The sequence below is a fragment of the Ailuropoda melanoleuca genome, chromosome 12, assembly GCF_002007445.2.
Source record: "Ailuropoda melanoleuca isolate Jingjing chromosome 12, ASM200744v2, whole genome shotgun sequence".
NCBI classification, from domain to species: domain Eukaryota; kingdom Metazoa; phylum Chordata; class Mammalia; order Carnivora; family Ursidae; genus Ailuropoda; species Ailuropoda melanoleuca.
The window spans coordinates 1,134,345-1,156,752 of record NC_048229.1 but is presented as its reverse complement, the minus strand read 5'-3'; the positions used below and the strand labels follow the sequence as shown (position 1 = coordinate 1,156,752).

The following is a 22,408-nucleotide window of genomic DNA, read 5'->3' as shown; positions in this document are numbered from 1 at the left end:
TTGTTCCGCGGCATTGACTTGGCTCCCGGTCTCCGGCTGTCTCCTGCCGGGTGACATGTGCTCTGGGGAGTCCGCAGGGACACACAGGCAATGGGGGTGACTTCCTTCCTTTGTACAGCCCTCAGAGCCTCTAGGTCCTCCGTGGCTGTGGTGCCTGAGCCTCTAGGGGCCAGGCTGTGTTCTGAGCTCTGAGTTCTGGGGGCCTGGGAGGGCCCTAGTGGGAGAGCTGGGTAACGGGGGATGGGGGCTGTGTGGACATCAGCCCATCACCCCTCCCAGTAGGCTCTCCCTGCTGCCCTGGCCGTGCCCCAGGGGCTGGTCTGGACGGACCTGGACTGAGCTCCTGCTCTCCGGGTTTGGGGGGGGGGTTTGGCCTGTGGAAGTGCCGGTGGGAGATGAGAGGGTGGGAGAGGACTGAGGCCAGGTATTCACCCTTAGGCTCCTTTGTGCAGGACTGTGGGCGGCCAGGGCTGCTCCATCCTTCATAGGCACATGCTGGCCGCAGCTTCTGGCCACAGCCTTGTCCACAGCCCCGGCCTCTGCGCTGCCCGGATACCTCTGTGGGTGGAGGGGCACAGCTGACCCACATGTGCGCATCCTGTCCCCATCCCCTCCATCCCCCACATCCCCCCCCATCCTGTCCTTTTGTGTTCAGGAGGAGTGGCAGGTGCTGCCAGGAGCGTTTGTCCTGCAGGCAGCAGGCTCTGGTCCTCCCAGGGTGCCCACCAGCCCCCAGGCCCCTCTGCGCAGGAGAAACTGTAGGAACGGAGGTGTCGGAGGCCATTCCGGTTGCCGTCTCCCCAGGGTCCTCTGTGCACGTGCCTAGGATGGCCTTTCCCTGGGGGAATGAGTAGGGTGTCGGGGGGACACATCCTGAATAGATGGGTGAGGGCTGGGGGCACGGGCAGGGAGAGCCCGTGGGAAGATGTTGCTGAGACCCCAGCGTGTAGGGATGAAGACCTTGCCTCAGGCTGGGGCCCCGAGAAGAAGAAAGGGCAGGTGTGAGGGCCATTTTGGGGAGTCTGGGAGAAAAGGGAGGTGAGAAGACCATCCTGGTGCTGGGTGTGGGGTGGGAGGAGAGAAGGGAGGCCCGTGTTTACCTCCCGGCTTGTAGAAAGGGCGATGGGTCCACCCACAGAAACATCCCGTGGGGCCCACAGCTCCCTTGTTGTATTGAACTTCGAATTCAGGGCGAGCATCAGATGTCTGGCCATCTTGTGGAAAGATATCTGGGACCGTGTGGCAGCCTGGCCGTTCCTGGCTGGGTCCGTGGTGAGACCAGAATAACCAGTAACATCACCACCCACCCCTGTTCTGGGGCGGACAGTGGGGCGGGCGGAAAGGGTGGGAGGGAGCAGCTCAGGGCCCTGTGGCAGTGACCTTGGGCTGAGCCACCGTCTGGGAATGGGCCATGGACAGAAGAGCTTCCCGGGGGGCGGGAGCTTCGAAGGAGCGTGACGGGGCCGGGCACCAAGCAGGGCGGACACACACCTGTCCAGGAAGGGCCAGGAGGTTGGGGAGGGCACAGGGTTGTGGGTCAGAGCGCCCCTCCGCTGCACGAACAAGGGGCTCTGACAGGGCCAGCGTTCTCCAGTGAATTGCTTTCAGCTGCAGGAGGTAATGGGGTGCTGTGTGACCGAGCCTGCAAATCCAGGGCTGTCCCCTGTCCCCGGAGCTGTGTGAGGCTCGGCCGCAACCACTACCCACCTGGCCTTTTAGGGGATCGCGGGGCTTCAGTCAGAGATCCTGAGCTCCCACCTGCTGTCTGGGGTCCGGGGAGATCATTCACCTGCTCGGCCCAGAGGTAGAAACAGGCTCCGAACAGACTCCAGGCCCCTGGACAACTGAATTCCCGGGCTCAGAGCGGGGACGTCGGGATGGGGTTTGAAGGGAACATCACTGACCAGAGTGCAGAAGGGAAGTAACTGGATGCGTGAGCACCACGCACTTTGTTCTCTGTCTGTGGTGACCTTCGCCCTCTAGATCCAGAGACCAGGGCAAGAGCGGCCCCTGTCCCAGAGCTTTCCGGGTGATCTGAGATTTAACGGGACTTTGGGGACCAGAGGCTGCCCTGCCTCGATCCTTCTCCAGCAGCCAGCACAGCGTGGGGTCCAGTGCAGGGACCCAGCGACCCCGTGTCCTCCAGGCTCACTGGAGCCCCAGTTCCCATCGCTCAGGGGGCATTAGCTCCTGGCCCGCCCAGCCCCAGCTCTGAGTGTCAGCATCAACCCTGAAGGCCCGCAGTCCTCAAACACATCACATCATGGAATTACTGGTTCCCACAGAGCCGCATCTCTGGAGGTTTTGGTTAGTGGACACGGGCCTATCCAGTGTCCCAGGTGATTCCATTTTGGAGCCAGCTTGAGGGCTACAGCGCTCCCAGGGGACATGGCAGAGCACTAGGACCAAGGCAGGGGGCATGGGCTGGAAGGGGTTCCGTGGTTTCATAGCTAGGTGCAGGGGTCCACTAACTGTGGCCCAGTGTGGCCCTCTAACCACTTCATTAACAGTTCCGTGGGCACACGGCCATGGCTCTGCTGGGTTTCCTGCTACAGCAGCTGAGTGGACTTGGGGGCTGGGGGCAGCAGCGTGGGGTCCTGACTTGTCGAGCCTCATGCTGGCCCTGCACTGGGGGGCTTGCCTCTTATTCCCTCCGGGCACCCTGCTTGTGTGTCTGGGGTTATCCCCATTTGCTCAGGCAGCCACCTCATTTCCAAACAAAGACAGCGGGTTTCAGAATAACACGCGTGGAGAGAGCATGCCCGTGCCCAGTGCGCAGAGCTCTCTTGGCGCTGGCTTGCGTGAGGTCGTGCTTGGGGCCGCTGACCGGTGGCTCCCTAGGGAGAAGCTCCCATCTGCGGATATAGGCTCTGACAGTCCGTGCAGCTGAAAGCACCCACGTGTGCTGGCCAGTTTTGAACATGTTTTAGAGAGGTGCCTGTTTGGGTTGGGATGGGTGGTTTCTGTGTGTTCTGGTGCGGTGGGTCCTGCTGGAGCAGGACTGGGGGACAGTGAAGGGTCACTGAGGCCTGAGGCCTTGAGCTGGGGAGGAAAGGGCAGAAGTGAGTAACAGCTCGCCTTGTCACCACACAGTGTTCTCCCCGATCAGGAAGGGAAGTGGCTACTGTTCCTTGGGTGGCTGCAGGTGGGCCGAGTGCGCACGGCCCGCGGGACCAGCAGGTGTTGTAGAAACTGTCGAGTCTGGATGCCCCTCGTGGGGTCCCCGTGGCACCAGAGTCCTCCAGGGGCTTGTTCTGTGCAGGCCCCACAGGGCACAGTTCTCCAGTTCCAGGAAGAAAGAATCCTCTGAGGAGAAGCCAGGGTGGCTCTCTGCACAGAAGCCCAGACGTGACAGGGTTATAGTGCCGGTCACAGAGGCCAGACACACACGTCCACGGGGACAGAGGAGCAGCTGTGGGTGCACACTGCGGCGTCTCCCATGTATTTCTGTGTAATGCTTTTCTTGTGAGTCGTGGCACACATCCCGATGGCTTCTCACGAGGTCAGGGAGCAGGACGGGGTGCAAACCCCAGAGCCCTGTCCAGCCCTTCCCTCCTCCGGGGGTCACATGACCTCGAGTGCAGCTCCTTCCCCGTCTTCTTTTCTGCGGAAATGCTGCCCATGAATTATTCCTCCGACTTCTGTCACGTAGGGATGCCGGGCTGGTGAAACACCCAGAGTTCGAGGCACTCGGGCCTCTCCACCACGGGCCTCCCCTGCAATGGGCTTCCCCCACGGGCAGCCAGGCACTAGCCAGGCCAAGTGGCCGGGGTGAGAGGGCAGGCCCGCGTGTGTTTCACATCTTCCCGAAACACTAGGCCTGGAGGTGACAGAGGGCCAGCAGGCTTGTCAGGCACTGTGTAACCCTACTTCTCCCCCGGGGCTTAGTCTCATGGCCTAGTCCCTCGGTGGCCGAGGTGAGGCCCTGGGTCACCTGGGTGCCAGGAGAGGAGGGATAACGTGATTCTGGAATTTTAACACATATGCTTAGGAATTTGAAAGAAAACCTTCACACATATGAGCTGTCTGCTCGGCTGTTTCTCAGCCCCCTGTCTCCACCGCCCCCAGCAGACACCCCAATCCTGATTACTCATGTATCCTCGGGGCTTTATGCCAGTAGAGGCGAATGTAAATGTCCAGGACCTTTCCCACACGATGTCCACTGGACTCTGGCTTTATTAGTGTGAGAAGAACGGCCGGGGTCTGTGGTCCCCCCGCAGAGTGGGTGGGCCATGGCCGCCCCCAGACCTGCCACCTGCTGTGGACGGTCACGTGGTCTCTAGCCTTGTGTTGTTCCAGGTGAGGTCTCAGCTTTGCCCAGGGCGCGAGGAACCCAGGATGCAAATCGCAGAGGGGAAGAGGCCAGGCCTGCAGGGCGGCAGACAGGACCAGGGTGAACCTCCCCTCGAAATTCATGGGAAGTCCTGCAGGAATCATCATCATCATCAGAGCTCTAGACTTTCCCCAAAAGCATAAAGCCAAAACGCATTTATTCAGGAAAACAGCCAAGTCTTGTGGTGGGATGGGGGCTCCTGGCGCCCCTGCGCTCTGGGTCACTGGTGGGGGTGCAGGGAGCAGCAGGCGCACTGCCGGATGTGGCTGCCCACATCTCAGAGCTGAGCTGTACTTGGACTCGTGTTAGCGGCTGTTGTCTGGAACGCAGTCCCCACCCCCGAAGCAGTTCCGCACCTCTGGGGCCCTCGCCCTGCCCACCCTTTCTCCGCGTGGCTGAGTGGGGTTTTTTCGCGGTTGTAACGTGATTGGTGCGGGAGGGGAGGAGGGCACCGCTGCTGGTGAACATTCACGCTGTTGACTTGTTCCTCTTCCCTGGCGCTGGGGGACATCTGTTAGGATCCTCCTTGCGCAAGTGGGAGAGGACGTAGGGTCCGAGCTGCCGGGGTTGAGGGGTCGGTGAAGACAGGGAACCGGGCTGCACAGGGCACTTTACTGGTGGATTGAGTAGTACAGGCTGGGGCTGCGTGTGGAGGGTGCCACCCCCACCCCATCCCGGGTGCTCCATCCAGGCCTGCACAGAGCCGTGGAGGACGGGGCCGGGGTGGGGGGAGGTGAACAGCACTGAGTTTGTGGGGAAGGGTCTACAAGGCTGCAGGGAAGGTGGTGTCAGCAGTGCTGCCTCAGAAAGGCCTCAGGCTGGGGCCCCCGCGAGGAGGCCTCAGGTGCAGGTGCGTGGGCTAGGCACGCAGACCTGCGCGTCGGACTGACCGCCAGGGTGGGAGACCTAAAGCCCCGCCTGCTGCCCCGCGGTGCCGGCCGGTTCTGCTGGGCACCAGGCTGGGGTGGGGAAGGCCGCTTCTCCTGGGATGTCCGCCAGGGAGAGCCTTGTCCTTGCTTGTGTCAGGCCTGAAAGTGCACATAGGATTTTGGCCTGGTGCTGGACTCCTCGGCGACTTTGTCGTTGACTTCCGAGGTTTCCAGAGGGAAGAGAGGATCCTGGCCACAGCACAGCCCTGAATCCAGCGGCTGCAGAAGGAAATCTGGGCTCTCACTTCCCCTCGCTGCCTCCCCTTGCTGCTGGCCTCAGTCAGGGCGCCATGGCGCTGCCTGCAGGAGGGACAGTTGTGCCAGAGCCTCTGCAGAGACCCGCTCAGCCCCGTCTCCCAGCCCCCCTGACCCCACGGGGAGCAGCATTGGGCAGATGCAGTCCCCTGCGCTGTGGCCTCCATGGATGACAGAGCCGTAGGCCTGGGTGGGGCTGGGGACTGAGAGCCGGGTGGTGCGCAGGGGGCTTTAGGGATACGATTTTTCATCCTTGCAACGATCTATTCACACTGTGGGTGTCAGGACTGTTTCTCATCAGACGGGGAAACAAGGGCATGAGCGTGTGGCGGGGGCTCAGAGTGAGCAGTGCTGAAGTGAGGTTTGAACCCCAGGCCTGGCCTTGCCGTGCTCCTGGGGGCCAGACCTTTCCTGCGGGCACAGCTGTGCTCCCAGAGGGTGCTGCTGCGTGTGGTAAGGGGAGCGAACTGCTCAGGGCCCCCTGTGGGTCAGGTTTTTGCAGACGCCACCTGCTCCCTCAGCCCGGCCGGTGGGGAGGGCTGCCTGGGGGGTGGGGAGCTCTGCAGGTGCAGCCACGGCCCTCACCTGTGCCCGTTGCTGCCCTTGTGCAGGTCAATGCGGGCATCCTCATCGCTGTGACCAGGGTCATTTCGCAGATCAGCGCGGACAACTACAAGATACATGGGGACCCCAGCGCCTTCAAGTAAGTTGGACTCTGGGCCATCCATGGTGGTCTTGCCTGCACAGAGCTGCTCGGGGGTAGTGGGGCAGGGGGTCACTGGGGAGCCCTGGGCTCGAGTCCTTGCTTGGCTATTAGTCACCTCCTCTGACCAGGACCAGCCCTTTAAGCCTTGCTGCCCCATTCGGAAAGCAGGGGGCCTACTAGGTGCCATCTGGGGGCTGCTCAGCCCTGCGGTGAGAGGCCACTTGCAAGACCGAAGGAGGAAGGTTCTGGATTCGGTCCTGCCTCAGCCCTGGCCCCCTCTGTGCCTTGCTCTCCTGTCTGTGAAGGGCTGTCATGCAGATGAGCTCCTCAGGGTAGAACTTCCTGGAGGGAAGTTGGGGCTGGTCCGCACGCAGGCAGGATTCCCCACGCCTCCTGCCCTCGAGGGGTCCTGACCCCCTACCAGTGAGGGCTCCACTGACTGCCAGGGACAGAAGACCCAACACAAACAGCCTGAAGGAGAGCGGGCTTGATCCACACAGGTATCCACAGAGCCCAGGAGGGAGTCTCCAATTGCTTAATCCGGGGGACCTGGCTCCTCCTGCATCCTTCATCCCTGTGTCCCCTGTCGGCTTCATGCTCAGATGGACCTGCCTCCTGGTGACACGGGAAGACCCTCCCTCCCGTCTGTTCAGGCAGAGGTCCTGAGGTCCTGAGCCTGGAGGCCGGGGCTCCGATCGGGTCCCATGTCCACCCCAGAACCAGTCACAGCAGAATGGAAGTGACCAGTTCACCAGGGCCTGAGTCCCACGGTCCATCCTGGCTCTGGGTGCACTCAGCACCCCCAAACCACAGGGCCAGGGAGTAGGGGAGGTGACTCCTGACAGGGAACTTGGGGGCTGTTATGAGCATTTAGGACAGGGACAGTAGACACTAAGGTTCTGTAAGTTACTTTAGCCGCACTGTATCTTTTCCGATCTGAGAACAAAAGCAGTAAATATGTCAGCAGCAAATCGATAAGACAATCATTCTGTAATGAATTCCCAACACCGTGAATTGGACTGAAAGCAGCTCTGGCCCTCGTGGGTTTCCTCAGCCTGCAGACACCTTCGAGGGCAGCACCATGGGGCAGGAAGGGGTGCTGGGTCAGGGAGCGCATCCGTTCTTCTTTCCTGGCGGGAGAGGGCGGCCCTGCCCTGTGAGGCTGGCCTGTCCCTGCCCTGCGGTGGCCTGGCCAAGGGGGACCCTCCCTCCCCGCAGCCCAGCTCAGGGCCAGCCAGTGTCCCCAGCCCTTGTTTCCAGCAGAAGGCCTGGCTCTGCTGTCTGAACCCGGCCCCACCGGCACCACGGCTCTCACTGCCCAGAGCAGCCGTGAGCTCACCCCACCGCGTGCGCCCCGTCATCCCCCATCACGGGCCCCAGGAAGCAGCCTCCCTCCCTCCACCGCTGCGTCTCTGCTCCCTGAGTGGAGGCTGGCCCAGGGTCAGGGACCGGGCATGGGGAGCACATTTCCGCATCTCTGCAGAGCCTTCGCCGCTGGCCAGACCGCTGAGGCCTCCCGTGTCCTGTACCCGAGGCCCAGGGTCACGCTCCTCCCAGGAGAGCTCAGGCGGCGTCTCTGGACAGACAGGGGGCTCTGCTGTGTGACCCGTGCAGGGGCTTCTCTCCTCCACGTGGCCGAGCCTGGCTCCGCGGGGCCCCTCACTGTCTTCTGGGGTCCTCTGTGTGGCCTGTGCCCCCGGCCTGCAGACCAGGCAGGGGGACGGCAACTGCAGCATCCTTGGACAGCGTCTGTGGCTCCTTCCTCCTCCCCGGCCCTTGGTTTCAGTCTGGGGGTTCCCTCTGTGCGGAGCTGCTCCTCGCTCGGTGACTCCTGGGACGACGTGCTTCCTCAGGAGCCTGGAGGGGCTTCCACGCCCACCTTCGTCTGTTTGCCGGGGAACCCAGACTCCCAGAGACAAGCAGAGAGCACCCGTTTTCACAAGGGAGAGCCAGGCTCCCGGGGGCAGGGGTGAGGCAGCGGACCACGAGGACGCACACACGAGCCGTGGGAGGGGAGGAGGCTCACGTGGACTGAGCCCCATGCGGGGCCGGCCTGGGGAGCAGCGGGACGAGGGTGTGTCTGGGCGGTGTGTCCACGTGCCCGGGACCTCCCCCAGGGCAGGGAGCTGCTGCTCCTGTGCGTGACGAGGGGACCCCGCCAGTCTGGCCCCGTTAACGAGAGGCCTCAGAGAGCTCCAGCTGCACACGTCTCCCCCAAGATCTTGTTTCGATGCTTCAATTTTTAAGAAAAAACGGCACAATTTGAGACCCGTTTCTGGAGACTGCTCTTTTCCCATGTGGGTTTCCGAGATGTAGAGATGAAACTTCACAGTCCGTGGTGGCTGGTTTCCCAGATTCGGGCGTCGGACTCTATTGACTTGAGGAAGCCGCGGGGCTGCCGTGCCCTGGCAGCTGACCTGTGGGAGCCTCCCCTGGTTTCAGGGTTTGTGGCCAGGAGCTGCCGGGGCCGGGACCCTCGGCGTCCCGCCAGGAAGCTCAGTTGGCCGTCTTGCACCTCCTTCGAGAGATACTGGATGTTGCGGGGCCCCTGTGCACGTTCATCGGTCTGTCCGTCACTCACTCGCTCATTCTTTCCTTCATTCAGCGGTGACTTCCTGCGAGCCGCTGGGCCCTGGGGCAGGGCTGCGCTGTGGGGTTGCAGCGACAAAGCCCCGGCCCGGCCGTTGGGAACTCGCAGTCGAGGGAGGGAGGCAGATGTGCGCCCAGTGATAAGCACAGCTCCCGTCTGTCTGCAGGCTCTCCTCTGAAGCCCAGGTGCAAAAGCCCCCCGCGTGCCAGGCCGAGCTGTTTCAGAAGCCAGGTTGATGCGAGGTCTCTCAGAAACAGCCAGGAGTCAGACGACCATGTGGGCATTGCGTCATTCATTCAGCTGCTGTTCTCTGGGGGCTGACTGGGTGCCAGCACTGCTCTGGGCTTGCAGATGCAGCAGGGACCAGCGCCAGGTGCAGGAGGGCAGAGGCAGAGCTGCTGGCTCGGCAGGGACCCCGTCTCGGGTCCTGAGCGTCCACTCCTCACCCGAGGTTACCTGCAGGATGGAGCTCAGGTCTGGCCCCCAGCAGGGCTGTGTCTGCTCCCTTTCAGAGGCCTCACGTTGAGAGGCCAGTGCCGTAGACCCCGCCTCGCATGTCTGCCCCCCAGAGCGGCCATCTCCATTTCTCTTTCAGGTTGACAGCAAAAGCCGTGGCCGTGCTGCTACCCATCCTGGGAACTTCGTGGGTCTTTGGCGTGCTTGCTCTCAACAGCCAGGCCTTGGTCTTCCAGTATATATTTGCCGTTCTCAACTCCTTACAGGTGAGCGCCTGTGGGACTGCCGGCTAGGCTGTCAGCTAATGAGTGGATGCGTGTGGAGCAGGTTGCCACCGGGGCAGGAGGGAGACCCTCCTGTCTGTGCTTGCCACACACCCTGCAAGCCCATAGCACGGGCATGCCCGAGGGCCGAGGACGGAGGTGCGATGGAGCACGCTCCACGGTCTCCGCGCACGGGGCCTGCCGGACCATACCCCGTTCGCAGCACAGCTGCATCGTGCTGGCAGTACCGGTGGGAGGCACAGCTAGGCCTGAAAGGGAGACACTTGCATGTGTGCAGCTCCAGAAAGGAAGCCGAGCGCAGAGAGATGGCGATGATGTGTACTCAGGTCTGGGTTCACATGTGTCCCCTGCAGGGAGGGGCAGGGAAGGGCCAACAGCCTGGAAACCAGAGACCTGGGGTGCTCAGAACCTGTATCCCTAGACCCCCCCCCCCAACGGAAGGGTGGCAGTGAGTGCCTGCCACCACCCACAGCCCGCACAGCTGAGCCTAAGGCTGAGTCCTGGTGAGTGTGAGCACGGCCCACCCATACAGTCCTTGCTGCGGTCTGGGTCTCCTGACCAGAGCTGCATCTTAGGGAAGTGTGTGGGGCTTCTAATTTGTAATAAGGGGCACACATTGTTTGCCTCTGGTTGTTTACAGAAAAATGTGATCAGTTGTCCTGGCTGCAGCCCTTATGTACCCTGGGTCACCTCACTTATCCTCTCTGCATTCCAGTCCCTCCTTCATAAAACGGGAACAATATCAGGACCCACTTCTGGGGCTGCTTCAGCACTAAGTGAGATAACTCACGGAAGGGGTTGCCTAGTGCCGGACACACAGTAGCCATCGTCAGAGTTTGGGGACATCCTCATTCTCGTGCCCATTTCATTGTTATCATCATATCGTCTGAGCTGAGGACGCCAAGGCTCAGTTTAGTTGATTGACGTCCTCACCTTTGTCCGTACTCAGCATTTTATTCACTCCCGGGCCTGTCCTGTCTGGGAGTTCACCTGTCTTTGTACCTTTGACCAAGCAGCATAGTGGCCCGAGTGGTGCCTGCCTCTAGGCTAGACTTCATGGTGGGATCCAGGACGCCCCTCCATTCTCAGGGGCTCCAGACCATAGGATTGTCACACAGCTCACTAGCAGGCTCCCCAGCAGGGAGCCACACCAGTGCCACTCCCAGCACGCACGTGGCCTTGGGAGGAAGCCTCGGGAAGTGCTGTGACAAGGTGCGAGGGCCTAATCCTGTGTTCTCCCCTTCCTCCCCAGGGGTTTTTCATCTTCCTTTTCCATTGTCTCCTGAATTCAGAGGTACGTCTACTCCACTTCCTAAAAACATGAAGACGACTTTTCATTTCTGAAAGGGCACACGGTGCAGGAACGGTCTTGCCGCCTCGGGCTGGGGTCCGGGGACGCGCTCCTGAACAGGCTTTGGTGGTGGCGACAAGCTGTGTGCAGTGGGGCTGCTTTCCGTCAGCCCTTCTTTTGCACCCTGGTTGCTGAGTGACATCGAGGCATCCCCTTCCTGGCATCACACAGGCCCTGCTGGCTCTGTGGAGGACAGGGGCAATGGAGCAGTGGGGGCAGCCAAACTGCAGCTTCTAGACCTGCTCGCTTGCTGTCCGGCACATTAGGGATAGTAAGATGTGGACGTCCTTCCCGCAGTCTTCCCCAAAGGCATGAGGCTGTCTGGGGTGTGAGAAGGACATCTCCTGACTGCAGGGTTTAGGGGGGACTGTGTCACATGCCCTCCACGGGCATTGGGGCAGCTGGAGTGGGCTCGTTCTCAAGTGCAGTCTGGGCATTGACCTGCTGTGCACTTGGCCATGGGGAGGGTGGAGGCTAGTCCAGACCCTGTTTCTCAAGACCCACACTTACCCTGACATTGTGGGCTTGACGTTTGAGACCCCACCAGGCTTGGTCACGGGGAGGTACTCTGGAGCAGTGAGTGGGAACAGGAGGAGAGGTACCACCCCAAATGTGCCGTTTCTGCAGAGGGTCTGTGCAGAGAGAGCGATCAGGCAGGAGGGAAGGGATGTCGGGGGAGGGGGGTGAGTGGGGCAGGGTGAGTCCTCTGAGGAGGGTGATGACCAGGGCTGGAGGGGTTACATGACGGCCAAGCCAGCGAGCGGCCCAGCAGGGCCCAAAACTATGTCCACGAGGTGAGGAGGGGACGTGGCCTTGAGCCATGCATGGCCCACCCCATGTTTGCATTCGTTCACTTTCTTCTCCGTTGTTTCTGCTGCCGGTCACACTCTGCCCCCTCCACCATTCCCTGTTGAGCGTGTCCAGTGCCCTGTCCAGAAGTGGTATGAGGCCAGCAGGGGCCATACCGGACCCCTCTCTCTCCCTCCATAGGCCCTGGTACGGTGGTGGGGACAGTCTGCACCTGCTCAATGAGGCAGTTGAGTCTGGATGCAATGCTTCCAAGTCCTGCCCATACCCTGCAGTTGGTACTCTGGGACTTTATTTCAGCGCAAAACCTAGGGTCCTAGGAGAATGACCTTCTATTGTTGCTGTTTCCGCCACTGAAATTGCTTCTAACCAGCCCTCTGTTCTGCCTTCAAAGGTGAGGGCTGCCTTCAAACATAAAACCAAGGTCTGGACTCTGACGAGTAGCTCCGCCCGCAACACGAACGTGAAGCCTTTCAGCTCCGACATCGTGAGTGCCACCAGTGTCTTGTCTGCCTCCCGCCTCTCGCTTGGATCCTGTCCTGCGTGCCTGCACCCTTACCCTCAGACCCGCGGGCTCTTCTGTCCTCATTACCTGGAAAGCCAGAGCGGCTTCCAGCTCTGCTGGGGTGCAGCAGGCCTGTGCCCTCGTGGGTCTCCTAAACCCAGAGCCTCCAGCGTGCCTCTCCTTCCTTCCCTGAGCCTGACCTCGGCAGGGCCGCGGCGTGCAGGTGGCTGCCTTGCCGGGGTTGTGGTGCTGAGGCTCGGGTGCCAGGGGTCGCTGCTCCGCCTTCATTCCTGGCATGGCCTGCAGGCTGCATGCGCCCTGGGGTGACCTTGTGCCCACAGCAGGCTTCTCTGTCCCCGTGGTATCACATGACCTCCTGCCCATTTCCCAGGGTCAGTACTTCCACGTTGACTTAGGAGGACGGGAGGATCTGTTGACCAGGAGGCAGACACTGGGCACGCTGCTGGAAGTCGGCAGGCACAGCCCGACCTCCAGGGAGCTTATCTGCCGCGCGGGTCTCTTCCCTCCGCAGACACCCAAGTGCTGGGGTCTTGGTGTTCAGGGGTCCCGACAAGCCTGTCATCTCCACGCCGGGCTTGGTTTACCTTCCTTCTGTGGGAAGTGCAGATGCAGGCAGGGCCCCAGGTGCCTGGGGCAGATGACGTGTGTTCTCATGGTTTCACTGCTTCCTGCCTGAGCCGGGCCTGGCTTGGGGCTCCATCCTCGGGAAGAACTTTCCGGGCAGTGTGGAGTAACGGCGCTCCCGGTGCCGTGTTGTGCCACGGCCACCATCTGCGCGTTCTGGTTATCGACGCGTGTGTGGCTGTCTTCCCAGTGGCCTCCCACTGGCGGGTGCATCACGGGAACAAGGATCTGGTTGGCACTGTTCACTACTGTGACCCCAGAGCCTAGGGCAGCAGTGGGGTGTGCTCCGTGAGTGCACAGACAGACAGAGGGGAGCACGAGTGAACGCGTGCAGGAACACGTGCACACACCAGCTCCTGGAAGTGATGAGTGAGGAAGTCAGTACAGAGGGCGGAGAGCAGTGCGCCCCTGGAGTCCAGGGTTCTCAGCCTTGGGGAGCAGTGGGGCCCTGACGGGGTGGAGCCTCATGCAGCTTTGTGGCCCAGCACTTCTGCACTCCCTGCGATCTGGTTTCCCATCTCGGACCGAGTCTTCACAGCTCACTCCTTTGTGATTTGCAGATGAATGGGACCCGGCCAGGCACAGTGTCCACCAAGCTCAGCCCCTGGGACAAGAGCAGCCATTCCGCCCACCGAGTGGACCTGTCCACCGTGTGAGCAGGGAGGCTGCTGACTGGCCATCTTGCTGCTCAGAACACACCCCACAAACTAAACACAAGAAACACTCTGCCTTCACCATGGGACCCTCTCCTCGTTGCTGTTTGGATGTGGGGGTCCTGGCCCCCATGGCAGGCTGTCTCACCTCTGGCCCTCCCCGTGTGACAGAGCCTACTGCTGGGCCCGAAGCCTGATGCACAGTGGTGGGCGGCCCTCCCAGCTTTCGTCCTCCCGTGGCCAAGTGACTGTCCCCTGGGGCACCCACCGTGTGCATACAGGACCCTGGGGCTGCGGCACGAGGAGGGCCAGTTAGCCTGGGCACCGTGATGGGGACTTGGGTCCTGCGGGGGAGGTGAAGACCCCCAGGCACCCCCAGAGGGTCAGGTGGAGGCAGACGGATGTGTCAGGAGCGTGAAGAATGTCCTCGACCTGCTGAATCAGCTCCAGCAAGCTCTGAGAAGAGGGGCCCTGTGCAAGCTGGCGCCCCGCGGGCCACCTCGCCTTCTGGCTGTGCACGGGCTTTGGGCTGGGGGCGCTGGCCGCAGGCCCAGTCTCAAGCGAATGCCTCTTCTGGGGGAAGAGCCAGGTGGGGCCGCTGCGGGGAGAGCTCCCAGCCCCCCTCATGAGTGCTCTCTCCACATTCACTGTCCGCCTTGCCTTGGACCCCGTTGCGCACACCTGAGCCCTCCTGTGGCCCCACAGCTGGTAGCTGCCCTGCTGCTGGGTTTCCCACGGCCTCGCTTCCCCTGAGCTTTCTGTTGGTCACGTACAGACACCTTCTGTGTTTCTCACGGGCAGATGCCGGCGGTGGGTAGCAAGTGTGTTCCGTGTGGCCACAGAGGCCACGGAGGCCGGCTGCTGCCCACATGGCCGCTTGTGCCACGGCCCTGGGCAGGGTGGTCTGATGGTGGCCATGTCTTCTGGTCGCTGTTGGTTTGTGGACTGGGGCTGGGCCCCCAGGAAATGGAGTGACCGTTACCGCTGCGTATGTGGGCAGGACCCTTGGGACACCAGGGCCTGTGACCTTAGATGTGACCCCCACTGCCATGGAACATCGGGAAGGAGGCTGGGAAAGCTCAGACCAGGCGTCAGCGGTGACAGTGTGTGTGAGCCGCGTGGGTCAGACATTCAGACCTGTAGCTGATACTGGAAAATCTTCTGTAAACTGTGACCGTGGTGGCACCAAGCTTTGCCCGCCCCACATGCCCGCCGGGTCTCGGGGGCCTTTCCTGTGTAGTTCTGCGTGTCTTATCCCTCCTTCTCAGGTGCCACCCCGATCACGATGGTGCCATAGTCACCCACCCACAGGCATGTCCCGCGCGGGGAGGGGTTGGACCGAGAGCCGTGTGTCGATCACGGCACATCTTTGTCCTCGTGTCCCTGCGAGGCCCCGGGTGCAGCAGCCGACCCAGCACGGGGTGACCCAGCACAGGGTGACAGTGCAGTTGCCTCTCTGCGGCCCCTGGGGACGGGCAGGGGCCTGGAGCGCTGCTGAGACCCCGCACGTAGTGAAAAGGCCGAGTGTGCCCAGCCCCTGCCCAGGCTTCTCCTCGCGATTCCAGAAACCAGATGGCTTGTAACTGGGTGTTGGATCCTCGCCGTGCCCGCGAGCACCTGGAAGTGAGAACACTGTATCCTGAGATCTACACGTGGGTTTTTGTCTCTTTCGTTTCTGGTGAAGCAAATCGTAAGGAACTGTCTTTCCTTTAGGTGGACTTCGTTTTAGACTCCGCGTATTTGCTCTTCGCGGCTAATCCATCAAGCGGAGTCCTGAACAAACGGTTTCTAATGAAGGAAAGCAGTGCCCTTTATTTATAGGCTACAGATTTGGGCTTCTGCCGTGCGCCGTCATCTACACGTAATTTGGCCAAAGATGATAAATTGGAAAGAATCGTGTGTTTAGAGTAGTTCACAGCACAGGAAAAATGATGAATGCCACTAAGTAGTGAAAATATGTTGTGATTTTTTTTATGAAATAAACTCTCAATGTCCTTTAGACAAACTGTGGTCCTAAAGTTTTTTGCTTGTGGGAAGTGAGCAGGATGGGGTCTCAAGACAAAAATGTGGAGGAACGCACGTAGGTGACCTCCCGCCCTGGGACTCACTCAGCAGACGTTTATTCAGCACCAGCTTTATACCCAGCACATCCTAGCTCTGGGGACACCATGGTGGACGACACCCCGCTCTCGGGAGCCTCCCTCCCCCAGGGCAGGGCGGTGGGGGGCGAGCACCAGCCCCTGGGGAGGAGCCTCCGTCAGCACCGGCCGCCCAGCCCTGCGCACAGCTCTCGCACACGGCTCCAGTGTCCCTGCAAACAGGCAGACGGGCCTTCTTTGTCCTCGTCATCTGCCCCCGCAGCCGCCCGCTTTCAGACTTCTGTGCTTCTCAACCATTTTCCGAATCGCTGCGTGTCGCTCATAATTACACTTGCAGCGGATATGCGTGAAACATACCATTACATGCGGTATTTTATTAGACCCTTGAATTATTTTACAAGGAGGTGACTTCTGTGCTTGCATGTTACATACGACACATACGTATCTTATGGATATGCGTATCACGTTACTGTTTGGGTGTGTTTTCTACCTGCATGTGTGAGGTGAGTGGATCGAGAGACATGTTGGTGTCTTTGATGTCGTTCTGCTTATGGCTTGTTTCCCGTATTATTTTCCAGTTTAAAATTTCAAATTGGGTTTCTGCATCAAAAAGGAAATAATTCCATGGCCCCTGAAACATTTTGCTCAATTGCTTACCAAAACAGGTGTGGGGCCGGTGCTTGGTGCTTGGTGCTCGCTGCCGCTGAGAGATGAAGGGTGTGTTACCAGCAAAGAGCGTTTGCTGCCGGTATGTCTGTTGTGCGTGTGAACCCGGTCTCATCTGCATCTCTTTGATCCCTGCAGAGACTGAAAAGTTCCCTGTGCCGTTTCTTTTTCTTCTTTCTCTCAGGACAGGGCTGGCAATTCTGAATGTCCGGGGGAATAAAACTGTCCTTCCAGCGAGCTCTCATCTGTGCGCCCTGAGCTCCTCTCAGTTCCGTGCTCCCGTGGTTGGTGTGCAGTGTGTGTGGACACGAGCCCGAGCTACAGCAGGATGACCGTGGATCAGAGGCCTCCTGCTCTCAGACTGGCTGCGCAGCCCGTGCTTACTGCCCATGGAAATGCCTCCACGCGTCTCCGGGTGTTCCCCCCAACCGTCTGCAGTGTGGTTCCCACTCGCTCCTGTTGCCACGTTGGGGAGGCAGGCGGGGGCGGGGGGGTGCTTGGGTGGTGACTCCAAGGTGAGTCGCGTGGCCATGCAGAGGGGCCCTGATGCCCCCCAGCCCCCGCCTCCTCCCACTGGAGCCCCCGCCACCTTCCACACCGTCCCCCTTCCCCACCTTGCCGCTCCTGCAGAGTTCTGCACACCTTGCAGGCCACGCACGCGGGTCCTTATCTTCCTGGGTGCAAATAGGCCTTTACAGTGTTTCCCACCACGTTGAGGGAGTTTGGCCGTGCGGGCTGGGGCTGGGGCTGGGGGAGTTAGAGGTGCTCTGTTCACATCAGGCCAATCCCTACTCATAGATGGAAGCTCAGTTCACTTATGTCTACTGGGAGAGGACTGACGTACAGCATTACACTGATTTAGCTGGACAACGTGATCTGATGGTTGTGTACGTGGTGAAGTGGTCCCCACGATGAGCCCATCCGTCACCACACATGGTTGGGATCGATGGGACGTGTATTCAGTGAGCGGCCACCATGCAATCCGTTCCAGCCGGGACCTCCTCGTTTTAGAACTGAGTGTTTGTACCTCTTGACCCCCTTCACCCTTGCCCTGCCCTCACCTCACCTCTGGCAGCCACGGGTCTGCTCTGCTTCCGTGGGTGTGGCCTGTTTCCATTCTCCACATGAGTGAGATGATACAATGGGTGTCCCTTTCCACACAGCGTCCTTCCAGGCCTTCCACGTTGTCCCAGACGGTCAGTACTCACTGTGTCCACGAACCACACTTCCTTTCTTCATTCATATGTTGGTTGATATGGATTTCGGATCCTGCAGCCCTGCTGAAGGATTTGGGTGTCTTTCATTCTCTTTTCCTGCCTGACCCCTGCCAGGGCCCCAAGTCCGTGCTGGGCAGGAGGGTGGGGACAGGCTCCCTGTCTTGCTCCTGACGTTTGAGACAAAGTTTCCACCTGTTCAGTGTTGCGTGTGTTAACCTGTGGGCTGGTCACATATGCACTTTATTAGGTCAAGGGTTTTTTGTTTTTTAATCATGATATTGACTTTTGTGAAATGCAGCTTCTGCGTCTGTCCACGTGATTGATTCTCCTCTTTCATTATGCCGATGCCGCGTGGCACGTGGTCTGCACGTGTTGAACCTTCCGGGCGGGAATCGCAGCGGGTCGTGGCGGATGGCTGTTTTAACAAGTCACTTGGCCAGCTCCCGTTGAGAATTTCTGCATCTATGTTCATCAGGGATAGTGGCCTGCAGTCTCCTTTTCTCCGCTGCCCTTACCTGGCTTAGATATCAGGAAAATGCGGCTGGGCCTCCTAAAAGAAGCCTGGGGGTGTTCCCTCCTTTTCAGTTTGCTGAAGAGTTTGGGAAGGATTGGTGTTTTTTTTATATGTTTATACGCCCTCTCTCGACCCTGCAGAGCGCTGGCCCAGTGGACAGCCTCCCCTCTGCTTCCCCAGGGTGGCGCCGCTGGCCCAGACGCGGGGGTTTGTCCACAGCCCACACAGGCCGATGCTTTGTGCGTGTGCTCAGCAGCCACCTTTCCCGGCCTGTTCCCGCTGCTCTGGGGAATGCACGTGGGGAACTGGCCACAGGCAGCAGGGCACAAGGGCTCCTGTGTGCCGGTTTGGGCATCACGGCCCAGCTTCCCAGCGGAGTGCAGCGTGCTCAGCAGTGTCCATGTCCTTCGGACGTGCTCCGAGAGCCCCGGCTGTGTCCTCCCAGCTGCTGCCTGTCCCCCCGTCCTGCAGCCTCCGTGGTACTCGGCCGGGATGAGGAGTGGGTTTCTGGCAGCATCCACACAGCAGGGGAAGCCAGGCGCTCACTCATGGCTGTCACTTCACCCCTGGTAGGAATCATGGTCCAGGAGGTCTCCGGCAGCAGGCTGTGTGCTGCAGGGGAGGGGACCTGGGTGCTGCGAGGCTGTTCCCCTCCCCTTCCCGGCGGCCAAGGGTGTCTGCTCCAGCCGTGAGCCACAGCTTCCTCGCGGGCTCCCCAGCCTCCACGAGAGCCGCCTTCCGTGGATGATCGTCTACCTTTAACTTAAGTAGACGGTCCTTTAAAAAGTGAGTTCTGTACACTGTTGGAGGTTCACGCGGAGACCCGCGCATAGCCAGCGGCACCACCTGTCCGATGACGGGCTGTGCTCTCACGGACTTGTCCTCGCTCCTTTGTCCACGGTCAGTTGACCCCTATGTTTGTGAGTTTCCAGCGCGGGGACCTCCTCTCCGTCCACGGATTTGTCTCCTTCCCTCCCAACACCCCACCGTCTGGACTGTCGTAGCTTTGTGGTTAAGTCTCGAAATCGGGAAGCCTGAGTCACACACATGGCTTTGCTCGCCCAGAGTTGCGTTGGCGGTTCTGGATGCTTTGCCTCGCCGTGTCTGGGACTCGGTTTGTCAGCATCTACAGAACCGCTTGCTGGCGTATCGATGGGGATTGTGACGCAGCATGGGTCAGTCCTGAACGACGGTTTCCTCACGGTGTCGAACCTTTGAACACGTGAATTTGGCGTCAACTCCGGACGTACTGACATCTTTAGAATTGCTGTAATAGCATCTTTAAATGTTCGGTAGAATTCAGGCTGGTTGGCTTTCAGATTCCGACATGTATCTTAACTAATTTTTTAAGCAGTTTCTTAGGCACAGGGAGTCTTTCCTCAGCTGTGTTTGGCCTGCTGATGAACCCGTCGGGCCTTCTTCACTTCTCTCAGAGGGCTTTTGATTTCCAGCGTTTTGTGTTGCTTCTTTCTTCAGGGTCACATCTCTCTGCTTTCATTACCCATCTGTTCTCGCACGTTGTCTATTTCTTCTGCTACAGCTCGTAACATATTAATCACGGTTATTTTAAGTTCCCTGACCGATCTCAACATCTGCACAGCGTGAGTCTGGTTCCGATGCTTTTTCCTTCTTGACCTTTGGGAAGCCCCGCAGCGTTGCTGTTGCTAAAAGCTGGCCGTGTTTGAACTGGGTAGTAGGGCCGAGACGCGGGAGGTCAGGTGAGAGTCTGGCTCACTGGCCGGGACTGGGGCTGTGTTTGCTGCTCCCCGTGGCTGCAGGTGCCTGACGCTTCGGAGTCCGCTGTTGTCCTTGTTCTTGTCTTCGCTCCTGACTGCAGACTTTCCCTGGCCGCTCCCCAGAGACGCTGCAGCTTGCAGCTCTGTCAGCCGCGGGCTGACATGCGGGGCAGGGAACTGCTGTGATCTTGTGATAAATCTTCACCTTTCCTGGGTCTGTGTCTAGGGTGGTGACCCTCAGAAGTGTTTCTCCAGTGAGCAGGCATTTTCCCCTTTTTGGGGGACCCAAGAAGACCAAGGGGCCTGGAAGGAATGCCCTCCCCTGGATAGGCTGGTGCTCTGACACCAGGTTGCCCTGCAGAGTCATTGATGAGGATATGGCAGGTGTAACCATGGCTCCTGGCATCCGCCTCGAAGGGGGCATCTGGGCTGCTGGGAAGATGAACCCTTGAAGTCCTCTCCGGGGACTCGCGGGACCGAGGGGGGGCCAGACTGCAGGCTCCTGGTGGCGGCACCTGGGGATCTGGTCCTCCTTCCTTAGGACTTCGGTACCACATTAACCCCCTTGAACGTGGATGTAACTCTGGAAAGCAGGTGGCCGTGAGGGTGCACAGTCCCCGAATCGTCCGAGGTTGAGCTGTCGCTCTGGCAGAATGGAATCAGAAACAAGTGGGCAGTTTCTCCATGTCCGCGTGTGGACACGTCCCGGGTCCCTGACCGCTGGTCGGAAGTTGTTTTCTGTAGCAGACGCAGCGGCGGTCGCTCTGACTTTGCTACTCACACAGCCAGGTGGGGCTGGGGGTCTCCACTGACTCCTGCCCCGCGTCTTCCTTCCTGAGAGAGCCTGGAGTTTTCTGGGTGTCCCTCCCCCACATGACTCAGGGAAGTGTGACCCCAGCCCCAGCTTGGGGCGAATTCTAATTGCTCTAAAATGGGCTTTGTGGTCCCATTCTCTGTTCCAGGGGCTGGTTACGGAAGGCATGGTCACACCTCAGCCAGTGATACTTGCGCGGATGCTGGCATCTGCTCGGGAACCCCAAAACCCTGGTGTGGCCCAGGGGAGCTGGCCAGGCCACAACTAACCCCCAGCGATGGCCGTGGGAGGATGGACGTTGCTGGGGTCCCTGATTGTGGATGGAGCTGCCTCTGGCCTGGTCCTGGAGCCACGGCTGGGAGGGAAGATACCTCCTTCCCTTGGGCCAGAGAGAGTTTTCTGACATCCACACCAGAGGAACCCGGTGTCCCTGAATGGCAGGAGGGCCCTGTGTGCCTGCTGCCTCTGTTTGGAGCTGGGGGGAGGGGGCTGTGAGGGCCAGTCCTGGGGGGACGCCCCCTGCCGCCCTCCCGTCTCCCCAGCCGATGTGGGACTATTCCTCCCGCCGCAGCCTTGCAGGGAGTTAATCAAGAAGATTAATGGGCCTAATGGAGTCTGTCCAGATAAACGAGAGCGTGGCCTGACCCTGCGTGCCGGGAGCCCGTTCGCGTAATTGGACATCCCGGCACCTCCTTTGCTCCTGTCAGGTTAACGAGCTGTGTCGGTCACACTGCAAGCGGCTCGGTCCCTCTGTTCTCCCGGCTTCACAGACCCCCCCGTTCCGAGAGGTTGCTCTTCAGCGAGTCGACCGTCTTCCGTCCTTTGGGTCCCCCAGATGGACACGGGGCGGGCTCTCGCCCTGTGGGGGCGGGGAGCACAGGGCAGCCGGAAAGCTGCTCCCTGGCTCTGCGGGAGAATTCCCGTGCCTTCCCAGCGCTCACCCCAGGACGCGGGCTGCNCCCCAGGACGTGGGCTGCAGCTGTCCTGCCTTGTGTGGAGCGGCTCACCAAGCTTGGAGGTGACCGGAGAAGGTCAGGAGTGTAGGGTCGGCTACAGACGGCGGCCTCCCGTCCGGGCAGCTGGAAGGGAGGTGCGAGGGCTGGAGCTCATGCAGCCCTCCTAGACATAAGGAGGACTCTGATATGGAGAAATTCCAAGAATTGAGAGAGAGCAGTGTCCTTTTCCCTTACGCCTGTGACCCGCCAAGCCAGCCCGGACTACACTTGCCCACGCTCGGCTTTGGTGAGAGAGAAGTCACTTGTGTCTGGTCTAGGCTCCCGTGGGTTGTGGTTTCCTGTGGCTCACAGCCGCCTCGTCCCCTGAACCGGGCAGCCCAGTGCACGTCCTGCCCCTGCATGCTGTGCTGAGTGCAGACGGCAGCTGCCCCCAGCGGTGGCTCAGCCCCAGGCCTCTCAGAGGGCGGCGTGGGGTGGGACCGGGGCCACGGCAGGGGCTGATTCCTAGGCCCGGGCTGCATCTGCGACAGGCTCCCGGGGCGTATCCTGCTGCAGGTCCCTGAGCCCACCGGGAATAGCAGGGGTCCCAGCCTGCCTGTTCTCACCTCCTGTCCATGTCCTGTCTGCATGCACAGCCCCCGGAGAAAAGCAACCAGCAGGGAGGGTTTTCACGTGGGTGGGCCCGGCTCACGGGGCGGGCGGGCTCGGCAATGATCGTGGGTCCTGGAGGCCGCTCCGTCACTTTTCTGCCTCCGGTGACAGACATGCGTTAGCTCCCCTGCCCTGGCAGCTCCCGCCAGCTTTGTGCCACGGCACGGTGTGGCACCTGTGAGATGGGACGTGGGGCGTCGGCGGGGGATGCCTGTAAGCAGGCCGGGAAGGGTCCGGCAGG

The 22,408-nt window shown here is 60.4% G+C and overlaps 1 protein-coding gene across 1 annotated transcript in view; it reads left to right on the top strand.

Moving 5' to 3' along the window:
* Nucleotides 1-15,515, top strand: part of ADGRD1 (adhesion G protein-coupled receptor D1) — a 124,021-nt gene extending 108,506 nt beyond the window's left edge. Inside the window, exons 23-27 of the mRNA XM_034637898.1 lie at nucleotides 6,129-6,220; nucleotides 9,409-9,535; nucleotides 10,806-10,847; nucleotides 12,106-12,198; nucleotides 13,422-15,515. Coding sequence (XP_034493789.1) covers nucleotides 6,129-6,220; nucleotides 9,409-9,535; nucleotides 10,806-10,847; nucleotides 12,106-12,198; nucleotides 13,422-13,517 — 450 coding nt within the window. The 3' untranslated portion in view covers nucleotides 13,518-15,515. The remainder of the gene's footprint in view (nucleotides 1-6,128; nucleotides 6,221-9,408; nucleotides 9,536-10,805; nucleotides 10,848-12,105; nucleotides 12,199-13,421) is intronic.
* The last annotated feature ends 6,893 nt before the right edge of the window (nucleotides 15,516-22,408 follow it).